Raw genomic sequence first — 19,368 nt, 5'->3', positions numbered from 1 at the left:
CCGTTTTAAATAAACAGATGGTTTTGGAGAGCGGTGTGTTCAGCCAGAATCTAGTTTCCACTACTCCCTTTGGCACTTTTCCACAGTCACAAAAGAATGTAGCATTGTAACAGTAGTCCAAGAAATCCAGTAAATCCATTAGAGAACAAGCAACTTCATAACTGCTGATTATTAATTAATGACAAACTTTATAGCACAAATATCTTAATCGCATTAGCATCATAAAACAGTCATTTTTAAGAAGGTTTCAGTGTAGTGATCCAGTCCTACCTCACCTGACCTGCTTGATATAAATATCTCCTCATGGACTCTAAAAATGAGAGCACTCTGTTAAAATAAACTCAAACAGTGCTATGGTAGAAGACAGACCAAGCATTCGCACTGCTCCAGAATTTTGCTCTAGATATGGTCACCCAAGAGATTGAGGCCCGTGGAAGTTTGGGAACAGAATCGCCTCATGCCACCGCCTTGTGCGCTTTTGGGAGCAAATAACCTTGTGAACGGCATGTCTTGCTGCAGCACACTGTATTAGAGACACTAAATCTGTTTGTCACCGTGGAACAAGCCATTTAATTCCCATTTCTTATACAGCTGACGCAGAGGTTGTGCAGTGGCCTTTCTTTTTATTAAAAATGCTAAATTAACTTTCATTAAACAAAGCACCACAGGTGTTTGTTGTTATCTAACTAGCTTTTCAGAATGGAGGGAATTAACGTTACTTTTGAGGGATTTATTGTAATCCCATAAATGTGTCATTAATCCAGTCTTAGTCCAGTCCTCTGATTGATGGGAAACTTGAAAAATCCTGAAAGTAATAAAAGTAATTACATAAATTACACCACTAGGCAGTAGGCACCATCAAAACAAAAGACTAGAGAAAAACAAGACTAACACAAGCTGGCTTATATTTCTTCAGAGTCAGACTTTGACGCTCCCGGTTGCATCTACACAAGAAGCAAATGTCCTAATTTCTACAGGTAATCCTAGTCCTGTGATTTGGCAATGCCGAATGATTCTGCTGTTAAGCATATGAAAGCCTCTTTTATCACGGATGTGTCACTGAATCTCAGACAGTCAGTCACCTGGGTAAAGGGTGTGGCATTGGCACAGTGACCCAGCAGGAATGGATGTTGTGATTTTATGCCTCATTTGGACCGTTGAAACAGTGAGAGTTTTCACCTTCATTATTTTCCATTTTTGCACAATTTACATTAGATATCTATGTATAAAATATAAATGGATTTCAGTGTCAGGACTGTGGAAAGAGCACTTTAAGCAAGATTAGGCAAGTTTTAAAGCAAGAAAAAAGGTAAGATTAGATTGTTGGTGCTGTACCACTGCTTCCTTGGTGTCCAGAAAACTCCAATCTAAACCTGAGCCAACTATGAGATCATGCCACCACACAGCCAGTTCATTAGCATTTGAAGCCACATCTTTGTGGTCCTGAATAAGGGCTGGATGTTTCTCCAACACTGACGAAACTCCACAACACTGCAGCATTTCACGACAACGTCGTGCTACCACAAAGACGTGATATGTCCACATAAATTTGCCATTTTAATAGGGAGGAACAAAAGAATAACAAAGAAACTCGAAGCATGATAGCTGCATCTTTTAATCCTGATAATTGCGCCAATATATAATATATACCCAGCGCAATAGTGGGCAGGCAGATCAAATTAAAGAAAATGTCATGCGTACATACCAAGTAACGGAAACATGTTAATAACAGGTTTTCACTGCAATATAGAGGAGTGCTTTTGAAAGCATGTAGAACAGAGTACAGTAGAAGTAGCGGACACGTTCTGATCTAAGAGAGTACATGGGTCTGTTCTGTGACTCAGCATCTGATCTCAAATGTTAGTTTCCACAGTCCCTTAACCAGATTATGGGTTGTTTTGAAAACATATCAGTGACATCTGATAGTATGTCAACATCTCTAGAAGTATTCATGTTGTTATCTTAAACATCAAAGTAAATAATAGGTCAATTTGATAGAAAAACATTGAATATCTGAACAGTTGATGGGCTAACATTCCACATTCCCAATATCCCAGTCTTGCCGCAGTGACAATTTTCACTAAAAAAAAAAACAGTACCAAATAAACAACATTTAATGCAGAACATGTCCTAAGGCAATCTGTATGATTAACATAATGTAAGGTAAAAGATCTTAAACCAGAACAAGCAACAATTTACACAGGCCAATTTAGACCAAAGTGATTCAATAGCAGTGGAGGAAATTCTCTCTGCAGCACTACAGAGGAAAGAGAGGGTGATCCTCCCACACTGAATCTGCAAACTCCCAGGGGTGATGGCCGTTTGTGCACTCACCCACATACCCGCCAACATAAAGAGCCTTCAAAAAACTGAATAAAAGACTGAAATATGTCACTAAAGGGTGAGCTTGGAGCAAATGTGAGACAATAACAATCATATCACCTTGCTATGACCGTGACCAGTTCACATCAAGAGCCTGTGACATCACATCTCATTTTCAACATGTTTAACTCGACCAGTTAACTCGACCAGTGTGCGCTTTAACAAGTGTGCGCTTTAACAAGTGTGCGCTTTTGTGCAGGTCAACCGCTCAAAATCTCCCTATATGGAAAGCTGCTTTAATACAAACTTAATGAGCAGCTGCTATGAGCCGTTATATAGAGCTCTACCAGTATATATTTAAATGGGTTAATGAGCTGACTCGGAGTAAACAAGTAAATTACAATTTAACGGTTTGTTTTGACCGCAGCAAAGCAATCATTTTGGTCAAATGTTTGAGGACACAGACAGACAAACCTGCGTACCTGTCTAAGAGATTCACTTGTTATTCCACAGACGGCACCTCCCACTTGTGGCCCTTTCCGCTGAGTAATCCACCAATGAGAGGTTGTTTGTCTCAAATGACGTTCCTAAATCCGGAAGGATTATCCAATAACTCTAAAGTTGAGTTGCTAATATTTTCTATGTCGGACCATTCATTTATGTTATCCATGGAAACCATGCAGGACTAAAATGGCTGTTCCTTTCTCAGATTTTCCAATGTCAAACAGGAACAAAGCATGAGTCACTTTGGAAAAGCCTAATCGCCCTGTCTTTAATGTCTTCAATGGCCCATTTTTACTCTGTGTCAGATGGACGTGCCCCAGTGTCCGAACGCTGAGCCTCACATCAATGATATCATGAAAGCTTAATAAAGAATCTCTCTAAATCCTATAACAGAGCACACTGCCAGAACAACAGGCGCAATTAAATAAGATTATGTATTATGAAGGAACTTTCATCTCATATTATAATAAAGACACTCAATACACTAAACATTCTGCACCTTTTAGCTACTAGCAGTACCAATGGGACAATGACTCAGCAGCTAATATTGTCAGTGGGTGTTTCTCTATGTAAAAATCCCACCCAGCATCGGAAAAGAAAACTAAGGAATGACTGAATCATTTCAGCATTGAGATGACAAACAAATGTACTTAAAATAGTCCCCAGTATCTCCTTTCAAGTTAACAACACCATCACCTCTTTATTATATCAGAGTACTTAGAGATCATTTAGTTTAAGCAGGTCTCATTTACTTCATTGATGTTTTTTGTACTCCATTTAAATGAAGAAGAGTAAAACAGTTAAACGTTCTGACTCAAACGTCAGCTGTGCCAAATAAAGCAAGAGTCATTTGTGGGTTTAATTGGCCTCCACAATGATATTCAAACATGAATGTCCTTAAGCGGACAGATGCACAAACGTATAGCAAACATAAAGGAAGAGAAAGGGAAATAGAAAAGGAGTCTCAGACAGCAGCAACACTGAGTCACAGAACAGCAAACGAATCAGTGGCTGTCAAAACTTAATTGTTTAATGTTTATAAATGTTTCAAGATTTTGTATAATTGTAATTGAATTACAGTACATAATAGCCTGAATTTAGTGGAATTACTGTTTAACAAAAAAAAAAAAAATGATAGAGATGACTGTCGAAACTGATTTTAAAAATCTGAACTGAACTGCTTACTCAAGCAGCATTATAGGTTTCATGGAATGCTGTCAAGAAAGGCATCTTACTAGATTTTAAGGCCGAGAAATAATTTTTTTCATTGTTTTGGTTGTAATTTTATTGTAGAACGAATAATTATTTTGAGTCAGTGCAGTCTGATTGCCAAACGGATGTGTGAACAGTATAGTCAGATATCAGAACGAATGATTAGAGTTATTTAAAGTAAAAACAAAACAAAACGTGTGACCAGAGCAGAATGAGTCTCAAACGAATGGCTCTTTTGGGTCGGCTCTTTTTACTGAATCAAATCATAGCAGTCCTTATGAGCTGGGACTTTAAAATAATTAATTATGGTAAAGATCATATTTTGTTTATGTTTCTCATTAATCAAAAAATCTTGATTCAGTTATTTTTAGTGAACATATTTGCGCGACAAGTGTTTTCTGGTTCTCAAACGAATGAATCATTTGAGACGGTTCTTTAATGAATCCAAACATGCAGCGGTTGATGAAAAAAGTGAGTCGGAGCGGTTGATGTATTCAAATGACTCATTAATAAACAGCAAGTTTTACTTTATGTTATGTCATCATGAAATAACGAGTATACCTGTGCTACGTTATAATTAGTAGAGATAATAAGACTTGAAACATTCACGGTCTTTCGCCTAAAGACAGGCTACGTTTTATTGGAATGTGGTATTTGTTTTGGAATTAACTAAATGTTACCACATTTTTATTTTTTTATATATATTTTTTTTTTTTTTATTGCGTTTAATTCATCTAAAATCTATCTGTGAACCCTAAGTTTCAATAAACATACCTTTCCCAGGAATATTTTTTGGAAATCTAAAACGATCTGCAGCAATAACAAATTAAATATCTTTTGTCCAATTTTTTCTTCTACAAAAGTACTAAAAGAATCGTTGATGAACCAAAATCGTTCATGTAATTTCACCAACTCGCAGACATTCACTTCAGATCATACTTCACAACTTCTGAGCATAATATATTTCTCCAGACAAAGACGTACACGTTTAGAATATTAACACAGCCTTCCTAAAATATCTCAATGTAGAAGTGCGTCATGCAGCAAATAATGACTTCTCGTGGTCAGTTAGCACAAGCACAAAATAATAAAATAACAAGACCACTTCAAATAGTTACTGTAAAACGCACAAATAATTTCACAACCTGTTAAATAATAAATAAATAAATAAATAAAACATTCAGCGCAACGTATAGGCTAAAGTTAACCCGTCCGCGCGAGCTCTCCGCCAACCTCCATCCATCACCTAAATTAATCCAGTTAATTTGGATAAAGCACAGTAAGGTGTTGATCGTACACTCTGTCCTTCAGACATATGTCGGTAGATTTAAACGACTGTCTGGACGTTTAATTACCTAATTATTTCGTCGTTGTGTATCTCGACTGTAACGCATTATAATGCGTATGTCTCGCGCCCCATTAGCCACGAGTACGCGATCAAAGTCATTAATAACGTCAAGAAGACAAATATGCGGTCAAATTAGGATACGCACCCTCCGCGACGTCACAGTCTCAAGTGTCACTGACTGTTTGCATCGCAAGACTCTTTGTCCGGACCACTGGACCACTGCGACACTGCGTAAAAAGTCACGCCAGAGAACGCATCGCACGCTAGAACGCTGTCTCTGTAGTTTGCATGACAGAAAGTGATACATACCGCGTGCCGAAGCGGGCCACTTCAACAGAGCGTCGTGTGTCTCTCGACTGATGGGTGTTCGGGAGCGCAGTCGCTGCTGTGTGTGTGTTTGTGTGTGTGTGTGGGAGGGGCCGGAGAGTGTGTGTGGGTTGGCAGATTTGGGTTCTCGAGCAGAGCGGGATGGTTGCAGCAACTCTTGCTGCAGCCACTCGCCGATTAAACTACAGATTCAGCTACTGTCTAAAGAAGAGGAGTTTGGGGGGGGGGGGGGTTGATACTTTAAATGCACCGCAAGTAACCCTTTCATGCCTAATATTATATTACATTACATAGGCTTGTTATAGCCTATGCAATTTACCCCTTTAGGCCCATTATAAACAACTGGCATCCATTCTCATACTAAACTGAATAAGTGAGTAATGATCTGATCCAGTTGAGTTTTTAGTATACATTAAATCCAGCTGGTACCTATTCATTCAAAAAGCAGTTTTTTTTATTATGCTACATGCTTTATTGCTAAGTTTAGCTGTGTGTCTTTTGTTTTGTGTCAACTCACACATATAATTGACATTCATGGAATCGGTCTCACTGATTTTTTTTTGTCTTATTGTTAGTTTGTGATGGAGCTGCATTGCACCGACCTCCCTCAAGCTCTATATAAAGCCTGATAAATTTGATCAGTTGCGCATTACATCACAGTCATGTGATGCAAATATGGTGGCATCCATTAAGAGACAGCCCACTCAATTTAAAATAAGGGGTCGTTCACACAGAAAGGTTCCCATTGTTTTCTATGTAAATGTGCAAGACGGACATATTTGACTGCTGCGCTAGCATCCTCTAGTTCAAGATGACATTACATACTAAAATTGCTGCATTAGTTAAAAGAAGTTTAAAGGGTTCACATGATGCGATTTCAAGTTTTCCCTCATCTTTGCAATGTTACAAGCTGTTCCTGCGTATATAAGTTCCGCAAAGACTTTTTTCAAAGTTAAGTCACTAAAAACACCACATTCAAACATGCCCCCATAAATCTCCGTCACTGTGTTGGATGATTTGCATAACACCACCCTAATGTATACGTGAACAAAGGCGGTGAAACTTTTATTCTCATGTAGCATTGTTTCCACCACCACCATGTCGCAGAGACGCTGTGAGTTTCCAAATATGGTAAGGGGCGTGACATTTCCGTCACACGCTTGAGGTATTCGGCCAATCACAATACACTGGATAGCTGGCCAATCAGAGCACACTGCACTTTTCAGAACGATGAGCTTTGTAAAAACTGATGTTTTTTATAAAGTTGGGGGAGAGAGGAGCAACAATAATGTATGGTTTGTGGAAAATAATTTGGTTTTTTTTTTACCTTAAATGGTGTAAACACATTGCATGACACCAAGTATGTTATTTTAGCATCCTCATATGACCCCTTTACCTTTAAAAACGTTTTTGTTCCACCTGCAAAGCATGTGCAAAGGTGCCTAAAGCTAGACAGACATATTTGACCTTTGTGTTGGTATTTTTTAAGAGTCTAAAACACGCAACACTCAACTATTAAAAACGTAATTGCAACTAAAAAAAAAAAAAGAAGAAATTGTATACTGTCTGAGTAGGTACTAGATTAAAATTTATTTTCTGACCTTATGGGATGGTAAAGTGTCCATCCGAGTATCTGACCATCTTCCAATGATCTGTTTTCAATTTGTATAAATTAAACTAAAAGTCGTTTTATGAAATCAAAATGAAGCCTTCTCTCTTTCACCAAGCCCTCTTATGTCACGGTATGTGTTAGGAAACACGAAGAGAAGGAACCAATTGCAGTAAGTATGATTTATTAAAGGGGTAATCCAGTAGAGTAAACAGTCCAGGCAGGGTCAACACCAGAGAATCCAAAACATAAACACAAACAAGACACGAACGCAAGGCAAGGCAAGATCAGGATGACGGGCATGAAACGGCAACATATAAACAAGGACTCCGTAACACAGACTAAGACAGACTGGGTATTTATACACAGAAGGGTAATGGGGAAACAGGGGACAGGTGGGGGAGACAATCAATTACGTAACAAGGAGGAAGGTGACCATATAAGGAAACAGGAAGTGCTCTGGGACAGACACCGTGAGAAGGAGGACATCTAGTGGAACCCCGGGGAACAACAACCCAGACACTGTGACAGTACCCCCCCTCTACGGAGCGGCTCCCAGACGCTCCAAGACAAAACACAAAGACCAGGAGGGAGGCGGACAGGTGGAGGCTCAGGGGGAGGGACGGTGGGTCGGACAAGGAACACATGGGGGACAAACACCAGAAATGAAAACATAAAACAGGGAGACCAGGAGGGAGGAGGACCGGAGGAGGTACAGGGGGAGGGACGGAGGGCCAGACAAACTGAGGGGAACAGACAGAAACCTAACAGAAACCAAAACAACACACAGAAATCCCTGAAGGACCTGTTGAGGCCCCCACCAGGGCGGAGCGGAAGACCACCACAGCCTTGTGGTCAAAGTCAAAGGCCTCCAGGGCGGAGCGGAAGACCACCACAGCCTTGTGGTCAAAGTCAAAGGCCTCCAGGGCGGTGCGGAAGACCACCACAGCCTTGTGGTCAATGTCAGAGTCCTCCAGGGCGGAGCGGAGGACCACCACAGCCTTGTGTTCAAAGTCAAAGGCCTCCAGGGCGGAGCGGACGGCCACCACGTCCCCGTGGTTGAGACCGGAGTCCCCCGGAACGGAGCAGCAGACCACCCAGTGACTTGACTTGGCTCTGGAGGGTAATTGGTGACTGGCCCTGGCTCTGGAGGGTCCTCGGTGACTGGCCCTGTCTCTGGAACAGCCTCGGGCACCACCTTGGCATCAGGCACCGCCTCAGCCTCCAGAGCTGGATCGGGCGCCGCCTCGGCCTCTGGAACAGCCTCGGGCACCGCCTCGACCTCCGGAACAGCCTTGGGCACTGCCTCAGCATCGGGTGCCACCTCGGCCTCTGGAACAGCGTCGGGCACCGCCTCGACCTCCGGAACAGCCTCGGGCACCGCCTCGGCATCAGGCACCGCCTTAGCCTCCAGAACTGGATCGGGCGCCGCCTCGGCCTCTGGAACAGCCTCGGGCACCGCCTCGACCTCCGGAACAGCCTTGGGCACCGCCTCAGCATCGGGTGCCACCTCGGCCTCTGGAACAGCGTCGGGCACCGCCTCGACCTCCGGAACAGCCTCGAGCACCGCCTCGGCAACTGCCTCGGGAACGGCCTCGGGCACCGCCTCGGCCTCTGGAACAGCAATGGGCGCTGCCTCGACCTCGGGCACCACCTCGGCCTCTGGAACAGCGTCGGGCACCGACTCGGCATCGGGCGCGGCCTCGGCATCAGGCACCGCCTTGGCCTCTGGAACGGCCTCGGGCACCACCTCGGTAACGGCCTCGGGATCGGCCTCGAGCACCGCCTCAGCCTCTGGACCAGCAACGGGCACTGCCTCGGTAACTGCATTGGGAACAGCCTCGGGCACCGCCTCGGCCTCCAGAACTGGATCGGGCACCGCCTCGGCCTCTGGAACCGCCTCGGGCACCGCCTCTGCATCGGGTGCCACCTCGGCCTTTGGAACAGCGTCGGGCACCGCCTCGACCTTCGGAACAGCCTCGGGCACCGCCTCGGTAACTGCATTGGGAACAGCCTCGGGCACCGCCTCGGCCTCCAGAACAGGAACGGACACCGCCTCGGCCTCTGGAACAGCAACGGGCACCGCCTCGGCCTCCGGAACAGCATTGAGCACCGCCTCTGCCTCTGGGACAGCATCGTGCACTGCCTCTGCCTCCGGGACAGCATCGTGCACCTTATCTGGAGCCAACTTGTGCTGTGGCGCTGGGCTGGCGGCCATCTTGTGCTGTGGCGCTGGGCTGGCGGTCATCTTGTGCTGTGGCGCTGGGCTGGCGGCCAGCTTGTGCTGTGGCGCTGGGCTGGCGGCCATCTTGTGCTGTGGCGCTGGGCTGGCGGCCATCTTGTGCTGTGGCGCTGGGCTGGCGGCCATCTTGTTCTGTGGCGCTGGGCTGGCGGCCATCTTGTGCTGTGGCGCTGGGCTGGCGGTCATCTCGTGCTGTGGCGCTGGGCTGGCGGCCATTTTGTGTTGTGGCGCTGGGCTGGCGGCCATCTTGTACTGTGGCGCTGGACCGGTGGCCAATTTGGGCATTGGCGCTGGGTTAGCGGCCATCTTGTACTGTGGCGCTGGGCTGGCGGCCATCCTGGGCAGTGGTGCTGGGCTGACGACCACCCTGCCGGAAGAGACAGGAGTGGCTGGGGCATCCCACCGACACCGAAACTGCAGGTAGCGCACGAATTCCCAGAACTCCAGCATTTCCAACTGCGCCATCTCTTCCTCAGGCACTGGATCATCCAGGCCGCCATTGAAGTGGTCCTTAAGGGCCGCATCATTGTATCCCATGCCTTCAGCCAGGGACCAGAACACTTGAGCCAGGGCACCCACTTCGTTGCCGTCTTGACGGAGGGCGGTCAACCGAAGATACTTGACCCGCCTCTCCGCCATCTTGGCTGGGGAACGGAAAAGTGACATACCGCTGGTTCCTACGTTGACGGAGTCCTTCTGTCCTGGTATGTGTTAGGAAACACGAAGAGAAGGAACCAATTGCAGTAAGTATGATTTATTAAAGGGGTAATCCAGTAGAGTAAACAGTCCAGGCAGGGTCAACACCAGAGAATCCAAAACATAAACACAAACACAAACAAGACACGAACGCAAGGCAAGGCAAGATCAGGATGACGGGCATGAAACGGCAACATATAAACAAGGACTCCGTAACACAGACTAAGACAGACTGGGTATTTATACACAGAAGGGTAATGGGGAAACAGGAGACAGGTGGGGGAGACAATCAATTACGTAACAAGGAGGAAGGTGACCATATAAGGAAACAGGAAGTGCTCTGGGACAGACACCGTGAGAAGGAGGACATCTAGTGGAACCCCGGGGAACAACAACCCAGACACTGTGACATCTTATTTGCAGCCCTTCCATTTCAACCACCTGTCATATAAGACCACTTTCACAATCTAGTCAGTTCTTGATGGACTGAATCAAGTTCTGCCATACATTTTGTCCCATGTTTTTTTTTATAGTTTATTACAGCCTTACTGAATGAGTGCTTGACCTGAATAAGGTTGCTGTAGGCACTGCATGGCTTTATGGCATGATAAGAGAACTGAATTTTGGTGCAGTGTTTTCTCTGCTGTGCCCATTCTGCCAGACAGGCCATATTTTCAATTCCCCCCTCTATGGAACAATCCTGATATATTTTGATATGCTTTCCAGACCTAATTCGCAGTCAGATCAGCACAGATAATCAGCAAAGGCTCAATTTATGAAGATTAAATGTCTTATTTTATTTCTCATTCATCTGGGATGTGATTGTGAAATCAATAGAGCAAACAAACGGTTTTCTCTCTTACTTTCCCTCTGAGTAGTTTATTCATTCATCTAATTTAATTAATGATTAAATGATATTAAAATGCCCTGGAAAAATTACTGTCATTACCAATGCATCCATCTAATGATTCATTAAAAACTACATGAAGTAATGCTAAAATCAGTGCCAGGTATTTTTTATTTTGTTTATGCTCCAGATTAGTGCTTTGACTCGAACAGAATCTGCAGTGTTATCAATATCCAAATCATAAATTATTGAGCAGCCTCAATTATGCATGACTGACCTCCCTCTGCTGTTCAGGATGTCAGCACAAATTACATGAATGAATGGGTCTGTAAAACACTTTAGTATGTCTCTTTGAACCAAAATATATGGTCAGTAACTTAAATACAAAAACTGTTTTCAGCAGATTTAAAAAGAGATTTGGAGGTATTTTATGCTCACAATGGCTGCATTTATTTAATCAAAATACAGTAAAACAGTAATATTTTGGAGTTTTATTACAGATTAAAACAACTGGATATCATTTAAAAATATTTCAAGATATAATTTATTATTATTTTCTATTGAAAAGCTTAATTTTCAGTCTTCAGTGTCACAAACCTTCAGAAATTTTTCTAATATGCTTATTTGCTGCTCAAGAAACATTTATTATTATGATCAATGTTGAAAACTTAGTGTTCAATTTGAAACAAATCTTTTGTAAAATGATAAACATATTTACTGTCACTTTTGAGCAGTTTAATGCATCATTGCTGAAAAAAAGTTTTGAAAATAAAACTTTTGAAAGGTAGGTAGGTATGATATATAATCTGAATACAACTCTTCCATATTAACCAAAATCAGTGATTGTTTCCAAAGTGAAGGCTAGTTACCAAACTGTACCAGCATCTGCTCACTTCACTTACTTTGTTTGCAGTCACATAAACATTTTCACAAAAAATTCCCTCTGAAACACATTTAAAATTAAATATAAAAAAAATGCATAAAACCTCATAGTGCAAACATGTTTCCAAGTCAAAACACAAATGATAATCTGTGTTATCGGCTTGAGTGTTTGTTTTGTTCCTCATGTCAGAGTCGGTGCGTAGCCACGAACGTCTCACTGGCCTTTTGTGTCAGTCGAAAACAAAAGCCTGCTCAAGATTGCTCAAACAACTGAGGGGATTGTGTTTGTTCTAGCGCTTACAAATATTGTACAGCCCAGAACTAGATAAAGATTTAAAAGATTAATAAAATTTAGTGGATATATTTACCTCTTGTACTCCACCTCATTCCCTCAAGGCCACGATGTATGTGTTTGAACTTAATCTTTTACTGGTGTCAAGAGCAGCAGCCCTTTCCTGAGCACTTTTTATACAGAATGTGATTATTCTGCTTTATTTGATTGTCTAAAATTCCGCAATTTTAGGACAAAGGCATGTTGAGGCAACTTCTGTAACATTATGCTATTTTAATTAACTTTAATTGTTGAATTAACACATTCATTGCTCTAAAAAGTATTAATTTCCAAATTAAAATCTTACTCACCCTAAACTTTTGAACAGAAATAAACACTCACATAAGCCTACTTCAAAAGAGCTTTTAGAATTTTTAGAGGTATGAAGTTTTGGCTTTGGGCCTTAATTATCAGTGTGTCTGAAAATCATGTGATCGTTCACTTCCCCCTCAGCATCAGTGAAATTCATAATTATGGCTCAGTGCTTATATTATAAATAGGTCCTGCTTGAGGCTTCAGCTCTAGAGTACCAGTTTCCTTTGTGTGTGTATGCTGAGAGAAAAAGGAAAGAGTCAAATAGCCGGCATAAACTTGCACTCCCAGTGACTCTATTAAAGGAAATGACTCCCTTTTCTTCCTTTTAAACGGTTAAAGCAATGATTTTGTATATGTGTGCTAAATTTCATCAGCAACGTAAGCAAAATGTGTTTGGGGTCTCCGACTGATAATAGTTTCAAACACCATGAGAGGGAATGTCTGGGTCAGATTTTGGTTAGCGCTAGCTAGGTGCTGTTAGCCAGGACATTCACAGAAGTGATAGACAAGGTCAAGAGGTCATGGTTTAACTGGTTACTTCACATATGCCAGATAAAAACCGCCTTTGTGATGAATGGGAATGCTAACGGATAGTTTTCTCTAGGTATTACAGAATTATGGGGAACATGTGACTCAGACGAGACTGGAAATATAAGAAAATTATTCTCCGGACCATTACTTCCCTGCCTGCAGACAATCAGTCTTCCCAACCGCTGACTCATAGAGCATAACGGTGGTCGAAACGTCTCATTCGGTCTCTCTAATAGGATATTTGGGGGGATGAAGCCTGTCAGCAGCTAATGCAGTGGTGGTCACAGTTTAATAAAAAGCCAATTCTGCCAGTATCTGACATTACCAAACAATTAATTTTACTGCATGCCGCTATTCCGTCTCAAGGCATTCCTTAAAATACATTAAGTCCATATAGTGTCATATTAGTTGGGTAACAACAGTTAACAGTCATTGTAATGTGCACATAGTACTTCTCACCTCACAAGCGCCCTCACATCAACCCGCACCTTGACTCATGCCAAGATGCAGCTCACCATGGAAACATAGTAGAAGAAGAGAGGGGGTTGAGTGACTCAGGAAAAATGAAAACACCGATCATGCCATTTCCTTGGCCTGAATCTTCCCACCAGCCACAGCTAAACTTAACTGATCGAGGTCATTCCTGCTGTGACGCACTTGATTTATATGATTTTATTTACTGTCTCTCTCTCTCTATATATACAAGTACACAAAAATGTATATATGAAATTAGCCCAATGGGAGGGATTGGCTTTTTTATGCTCACCAAACTCACTTTTTTATTTGATCAAAAGTACAGTAAAAATGTTTAAAATTGTGAAATATTTTTACAATTTAAAGTAACCATTTTCTATATAAATATATTTTAAAAACATAATTTATTCCTGTGATGCCAAGCTGAATTTTCAGCATTACTACCCCAATCTTCAATGTCACATGATCCTTTAGAAATCATTCTAATGTGCTGATTTGATGCTAAAGAAGCATTCACTGTTATTATCAACGGTGAAAACAGTTTCACCGCTTATTTTTTTTGTGGTAAATGTCATGTTTTTTTCAGGATACTCTGTAGGATGAATAGAAGGTTCAAAAGAACATTTATTTGAAAAAAAAAAATGCAGTGAATAACTTAAATTTAACTTGAACAAGCTTTCATTTATAAAACTATTATTGACCCCAGGCTTTTAAAATTGTAGTTAATATCATGACACATATGATTTCCATCTTTAAAATGAGTGACTTTAATATTCTATCTAATCTATTCCGACATATATGATGGAAACTGCATAATAGGAATGACAGCTGTATATCTTAAGCCACCTTCTGTTCATTAACAGGAAAAGCACAAAGGAGCAGCTCTCGGTTCTCAAAGGGCTTCAATCTGCTGAGTAACTCTCAGTTCAGTTCACACCCAAGAGCTGTGAGGATATAATCAGGTATCATAACTGATACTTACCAAAATAGATGAGAAATTAGATGTGGATGCAAGGAGTGTCTACAATTACAAAATGGTCAAAATATTACTTAATTCTTTAAAAGACAGACAGACAGACAGACAGATGCTGAATATGATACGGCCGAATCGATACTGCGGTCCCATTTGCACCATCAGCCCGGGAGCCTCATGTCTGACAGGCCTTGAGCCACAGAACAGCACAATTTGAGACATCAACCTTTAGTGGTTGTTAACCTTGTATCACCTCACAGACCAGTCATCAATATCTGATCTAAACACACATCACGCCCTTCAGCAGGGTCAGAGGGCATCACTCCACCTCCCAAGCTTTATTCCATCCATTAACTGTTGTGGCAGTCTATTAGTGCTCTTTTGTTCTAACCCTAGTATTACTGGGCCCATATTGTGTTAAAGGGATAGCTCAAAAAAAATGCACAAAACGGCACAAAACAAATTTTTGCCTACATCCAAAATCTCTAAGTGCTTCTTTTAAATAAGAAATACTTTATGGCCCATAAAAGGTTTGTTCTATGATTGTGTTTAGTATGAATTTAATCCAGACATGCTTCATTGGTCATGTTGTCACTGTCATTTGACCTACCCGCGTTAAATATTGCTTTTTTGTTTGCCATTTACAAATACTCTCCTGTGGCTTAATAGGACAGTAAAGCGTTCATAGGATTCACACTTAAGAATCTTTTGAATGTAGTACTGGGACTTTCTGTCAACTGTTTGAGTACATTCTACTCTGTTCACAAACTGTTTTTCACCTTCTATATTAGTAGAGAAGTATGTGATTTCAGATGCAGCCATTGTTTTTATGAATGAGTCACTGAATTGTTCACCGAAACGGTTTCATAAAAATAAAAAAAATATTATTTCCTTAATTACTCACCCTCATGCATTTCCAAACCCGTAACACCTTTGTTCATCTTCGGAACACAAATGAGGATATTTTTTATGAAATTCGGCAGCTCTCTGTAATTTTATGAAGCTACGAGAAAACTTTTTTGAGCGCAACAAAACACACAAAAAAACTATTTTATTCAACAATTCTCCTCCCTTGAACGACTGATGTCACATAGACTTTTTTTAATAGACGTTCTTGTTACCTTTCTGGACCTTGATCGTGGACCCTTGTTGTATATGGCAGGGTCAGAAAGCTCTTGGATTTCATCAAAAAAATCTTAATTTCTGTTCTGAAGATGAATGAAGGTCTTAAAGGTTTGGAACAACATGAGGGTGAGTATTTCATGAACGCAATGAGGCTGTGAAAGCTAGTGAATAGATGAGGTTTCTGATTTGGTGCGTTGAAGTTTAATGTTTCCCAACACCCACTGTTGTCCCATTTGGCCACTTGTTTACAACCACCCTCATAAGGATAAGTAAAAATGACAAGGTAATGTATTTATGTCATATAATAAATGTGAAAATATCCTGAGCTTGTGTTAACCACAAACCTTATTTCACTCATTTTACCAAAAACCCATTCAAATGACTTCAGAATGATGAAACCAGAATGCTAAAATGATCGTCTGAAGGGTTTTGGCTTACAGAAATACATCATCTCTGCAGTGCTCTGTTGTTATTTGAAAGCATTATGAAATTGGCAGTCACTGTTGGTTGAGCATAATCAGTGATCACATGCAGTCCCATGCCTATATATATTCAGAACAAAAGAATCGGTGCTAAATTACCGTTCACATTAAATTTGTCTCCAGCTACTGGATCATTCACCTCCTCTGACAGCAGCTTAGGGTTTAAAATAGGTACTAAAGCACTTTCTCAGCAGTTAGGAAATGAATAGCCTTTCGTACACTGAGGCACATTTGAGCCTTTGTGTTTCTGCCTCAGCTCAACCCACTACACAGATGGAGGTGCGTCCCGCCCAACACACACTGCAGCAGTCAAGCACTGGCTCTGCAGCTCCTCTCCTCCTCCTGACACAGCTCTTTGATTACCATTGTGCCAGGCAGTACAGTAGAAGCAGGACCCGTGCAAACACACATGCTGGGCTCCCCGTGGAGAGATCTCAGTGCTGCATTAGCTGCATATCATGTGTGTTATCTGTGAGCTCTCTGTAAGCAAGATCACTGCAGTGTGTCCTTGGGCTGGCCATATGAGCAGCTTGGCTCCAAATGAAAATATTTATTTATGGGTGGCATACCAGGAAATAAATGGAAATTTGTGTCTTATCCTTGCAATTGTTCAGCTTGAGCTTTATCTTTTTATACAGTTTATTTTTATTTTTAAACGCCTGACTTCATTTGCATTCAACTCTACTGCAGGATCAAGATGTCTTCCTTTCAATCGGACTGACCTCTGACCTCGGCTGAGAACTGGGCGGAATGTCTGCTTATGAAAAGCTGTAGTTGTTGGTCCAGGTCACATTCTGACACACTGATGTCCCAGGAACGAATACCTGCAGGTACAGAGAGACATGCCACATGATCAATATGATCAATATTTAAGTTCCTTTACTATCCATATGTACGCAATGTTCATTCACACCCTCATTTCACATAATGAGCTTTAGCTTATTTTATATATATATATATATAATCATAATTATTTTCGTTGATAATGCATGAAAAGCTGATTTAAAAATGAACAAATTTCCTCTTTTCATACAGTATATAGCATTTATCAATGTATATCATACCAATTTACTAATTTGAATTATATGACTTATTATTTTATATTACAATTTGAGTAAAAAAAAATAGTTTTTTACATTTCAATGTAATATTGTATTCATATTAATATTTTGATTAATGTTATCTGTAATTGTAATCACATAATTGTGACTGATAATTCAAATATTTATATGAATTACTTAATGAATCATTTAAAGTATATTATTTTTTTAAATAAACTTAGTTTATATTTAATTTTTAATTATTCAACCCCAGTTTTCAGCATGGTCTCAGACAACTGCCGTATAGTTTTGAACATGAGATGAAGTGTGTTGTGCTCAGAATATTCATTGAGTGTTATATAAGATCCCAAAATGTTAGATGTGCCTTAAGTTTCTACTGCGCTGAACTTCAAAGTCTAAATTGAAGAATTAGGGAATGAAATGAAATCTCTAAGCCTCTGAACTCTCCTCGGCTGTGTCATTCCTCCTCTGTTCTTTACAGAGATGAAGGACTATTTTCCTCAGATTCTGTTTTGCTTTGTAGATGAAGTGTAAATCTTGCAAACACTGCAGTGTTTGTCCTCAGAAATGCTGTGTCATTGGGATTTGAAACAGGTAATGACCGCAGCGATGAACCGATACCTCTGTTTTCTCAGAATAAGATTCATACAGCCTATAGAAACACAAGACATTCCTTACCGTATTGATTTCATTCTCGTCGATATGCTAATTTCTGATTAAGAGTCTGTCAGGAGGAATGAGATAATCCTTCAGATTTCTAGACGTTCAATCATTAAGAGAATCCTGCAGCCTGAACATGTCAGGATTGTAAATGTACTTAATGTGAGTAGCATAACAAGTTTAGTTGACCCTGAATATTTTGTTCTAATTTGGTTGTTTCACAGGTTTGTGCAGTTGGCAGCTCTGATTAGTTATTTAATATACTTATGTTTTACAGTCAAAGTCAAGCGTCACAATCATTAGACAAAATGCCAGTATAGTTATGAAAAGGAGATGTTCATTCAACAAACCAACTTTTATGAGAACAAAAAGTTGGCAGATAAATAATAAATCATATTTTAGAGTACTAACACATACTTTTAAAGTGCTACTATGTATTATTAAGTGGTAAAAAAAAAAAAAAAGATAAATAACTTTTAGCTTTTGTACCATAGGTTTTTATTGCAGTGACAGCTTTGTACTTTTTTTTTAATTGTATGCACATTTTCCTTGACTATTTTATGCTTGAAGGAAAAATAAACACTAGGGACACTCCTACTGCAATAATTAATCACAGGCCTATAGTAAGTTAAAACACCTGCTCAAAATATAGTGGTAAATAAACAACGTATTCAACAACAATATCTCTAGATCAACGTCCATACAGACCATAAAAACCGCAGCTTCATCAATTTCATCCATAAACGCACAATTCATGGCGCAGTGCTCCGTGCAGTCAGGCGAGGTCGCCGCAGTGTGCTGCTGGAGCTGGAGCTAGTATGCAATGATCTGATCAGAGCATAATCATAAACGCTCCAAACAAGTACACATGACAGGCGAGGTGTAGAAGTTACTTACTTATTTATATTAAGCAAATTATATCATTGCCAATCATATGGAAATTAACATTAGTCGTTTGTTTGGGACTGAAGTGCGTCAGTAATTAGATGAACACGCCCCCCGCAGCACAGTGTGCAGCCTAGATAGGTGTTAACTTGCGTTGAACGAAGTCAAGATGAAGTATGCAAGACATCTCCGTGATTTTTTGACAATATAAAACCATGTACTACCATAACGACTAAATCATTTAAATAGGCATAAGAATAAATTTGGTAGGCTGTCTGTCACAATTCACTGTGGATAATAAATATTAATTCAATAAAATAATTTGATGTAAAAAAATAAATAAATAAGCCATATCATGTCAGAAGAGGAGTGCTTTCAGTAAGAGGCTCACCGCGCTCTATGTGCTGTCTGGGGTGTGCAGCTGCTGCTCTGTAGCGATCTCTCCGATCACGATGAGCATGTAGAAGTTTCCCTGGCGGGAGGTCGACTGGAGCCGCTCTTCGGTGCTCATCTGCCCGCGGTCCTCGTCCGGGCCTGTGGTT

The 19,368-nt window shown here is 41.0% G+C and overlaps 1 protein-coding gene across 1 annotated transcript in view; it reads right to left on the bottom strand.

Annotated features, from left to right (window-relative positions):
* Window positions 1-19,360, bottom strand: part of LOC113043216 (microtubule-associated protein 1B-like) — a 39,585-nt gene extending 20,225 nt beyond the window's left edge. The window contains 3 exon segments of the mRNA XM_026202452.1: window positions 16,943-17,044; window positions 19,218-19,238; window positions 19,241-19,360. Of these exon segments, the coding sequence (XP_026058237.1) occupies window positions 16,943-17,044; window positions 19,218-19,238; window positions 19,241-19,337 (220 nt within the window). The 5' untranslated portion in view covers window positions 19,338-19,360.
* Between the last annotated feature and the right edge of the window lie 8 nt (window positions 19,361-19,368).

Source organism: Carassius auratus, chromosome 25 (genome assembly GCF_003368295.1).
Source record: "Carassius auratus strain Wakin chromosome 25, ASM336829v1, whole genome shotgun sequence".
Taxonomy (NCBI): domain Eukaryota; kingdom Metazoa; phylum Chordata; class Actinopteri; order Cypriniformes; family Cyprinidae; genus Carassius; species Carassius auratus.
This window is presented reverse-complemented; position numbering and strand designations above follow the sequence as displayed.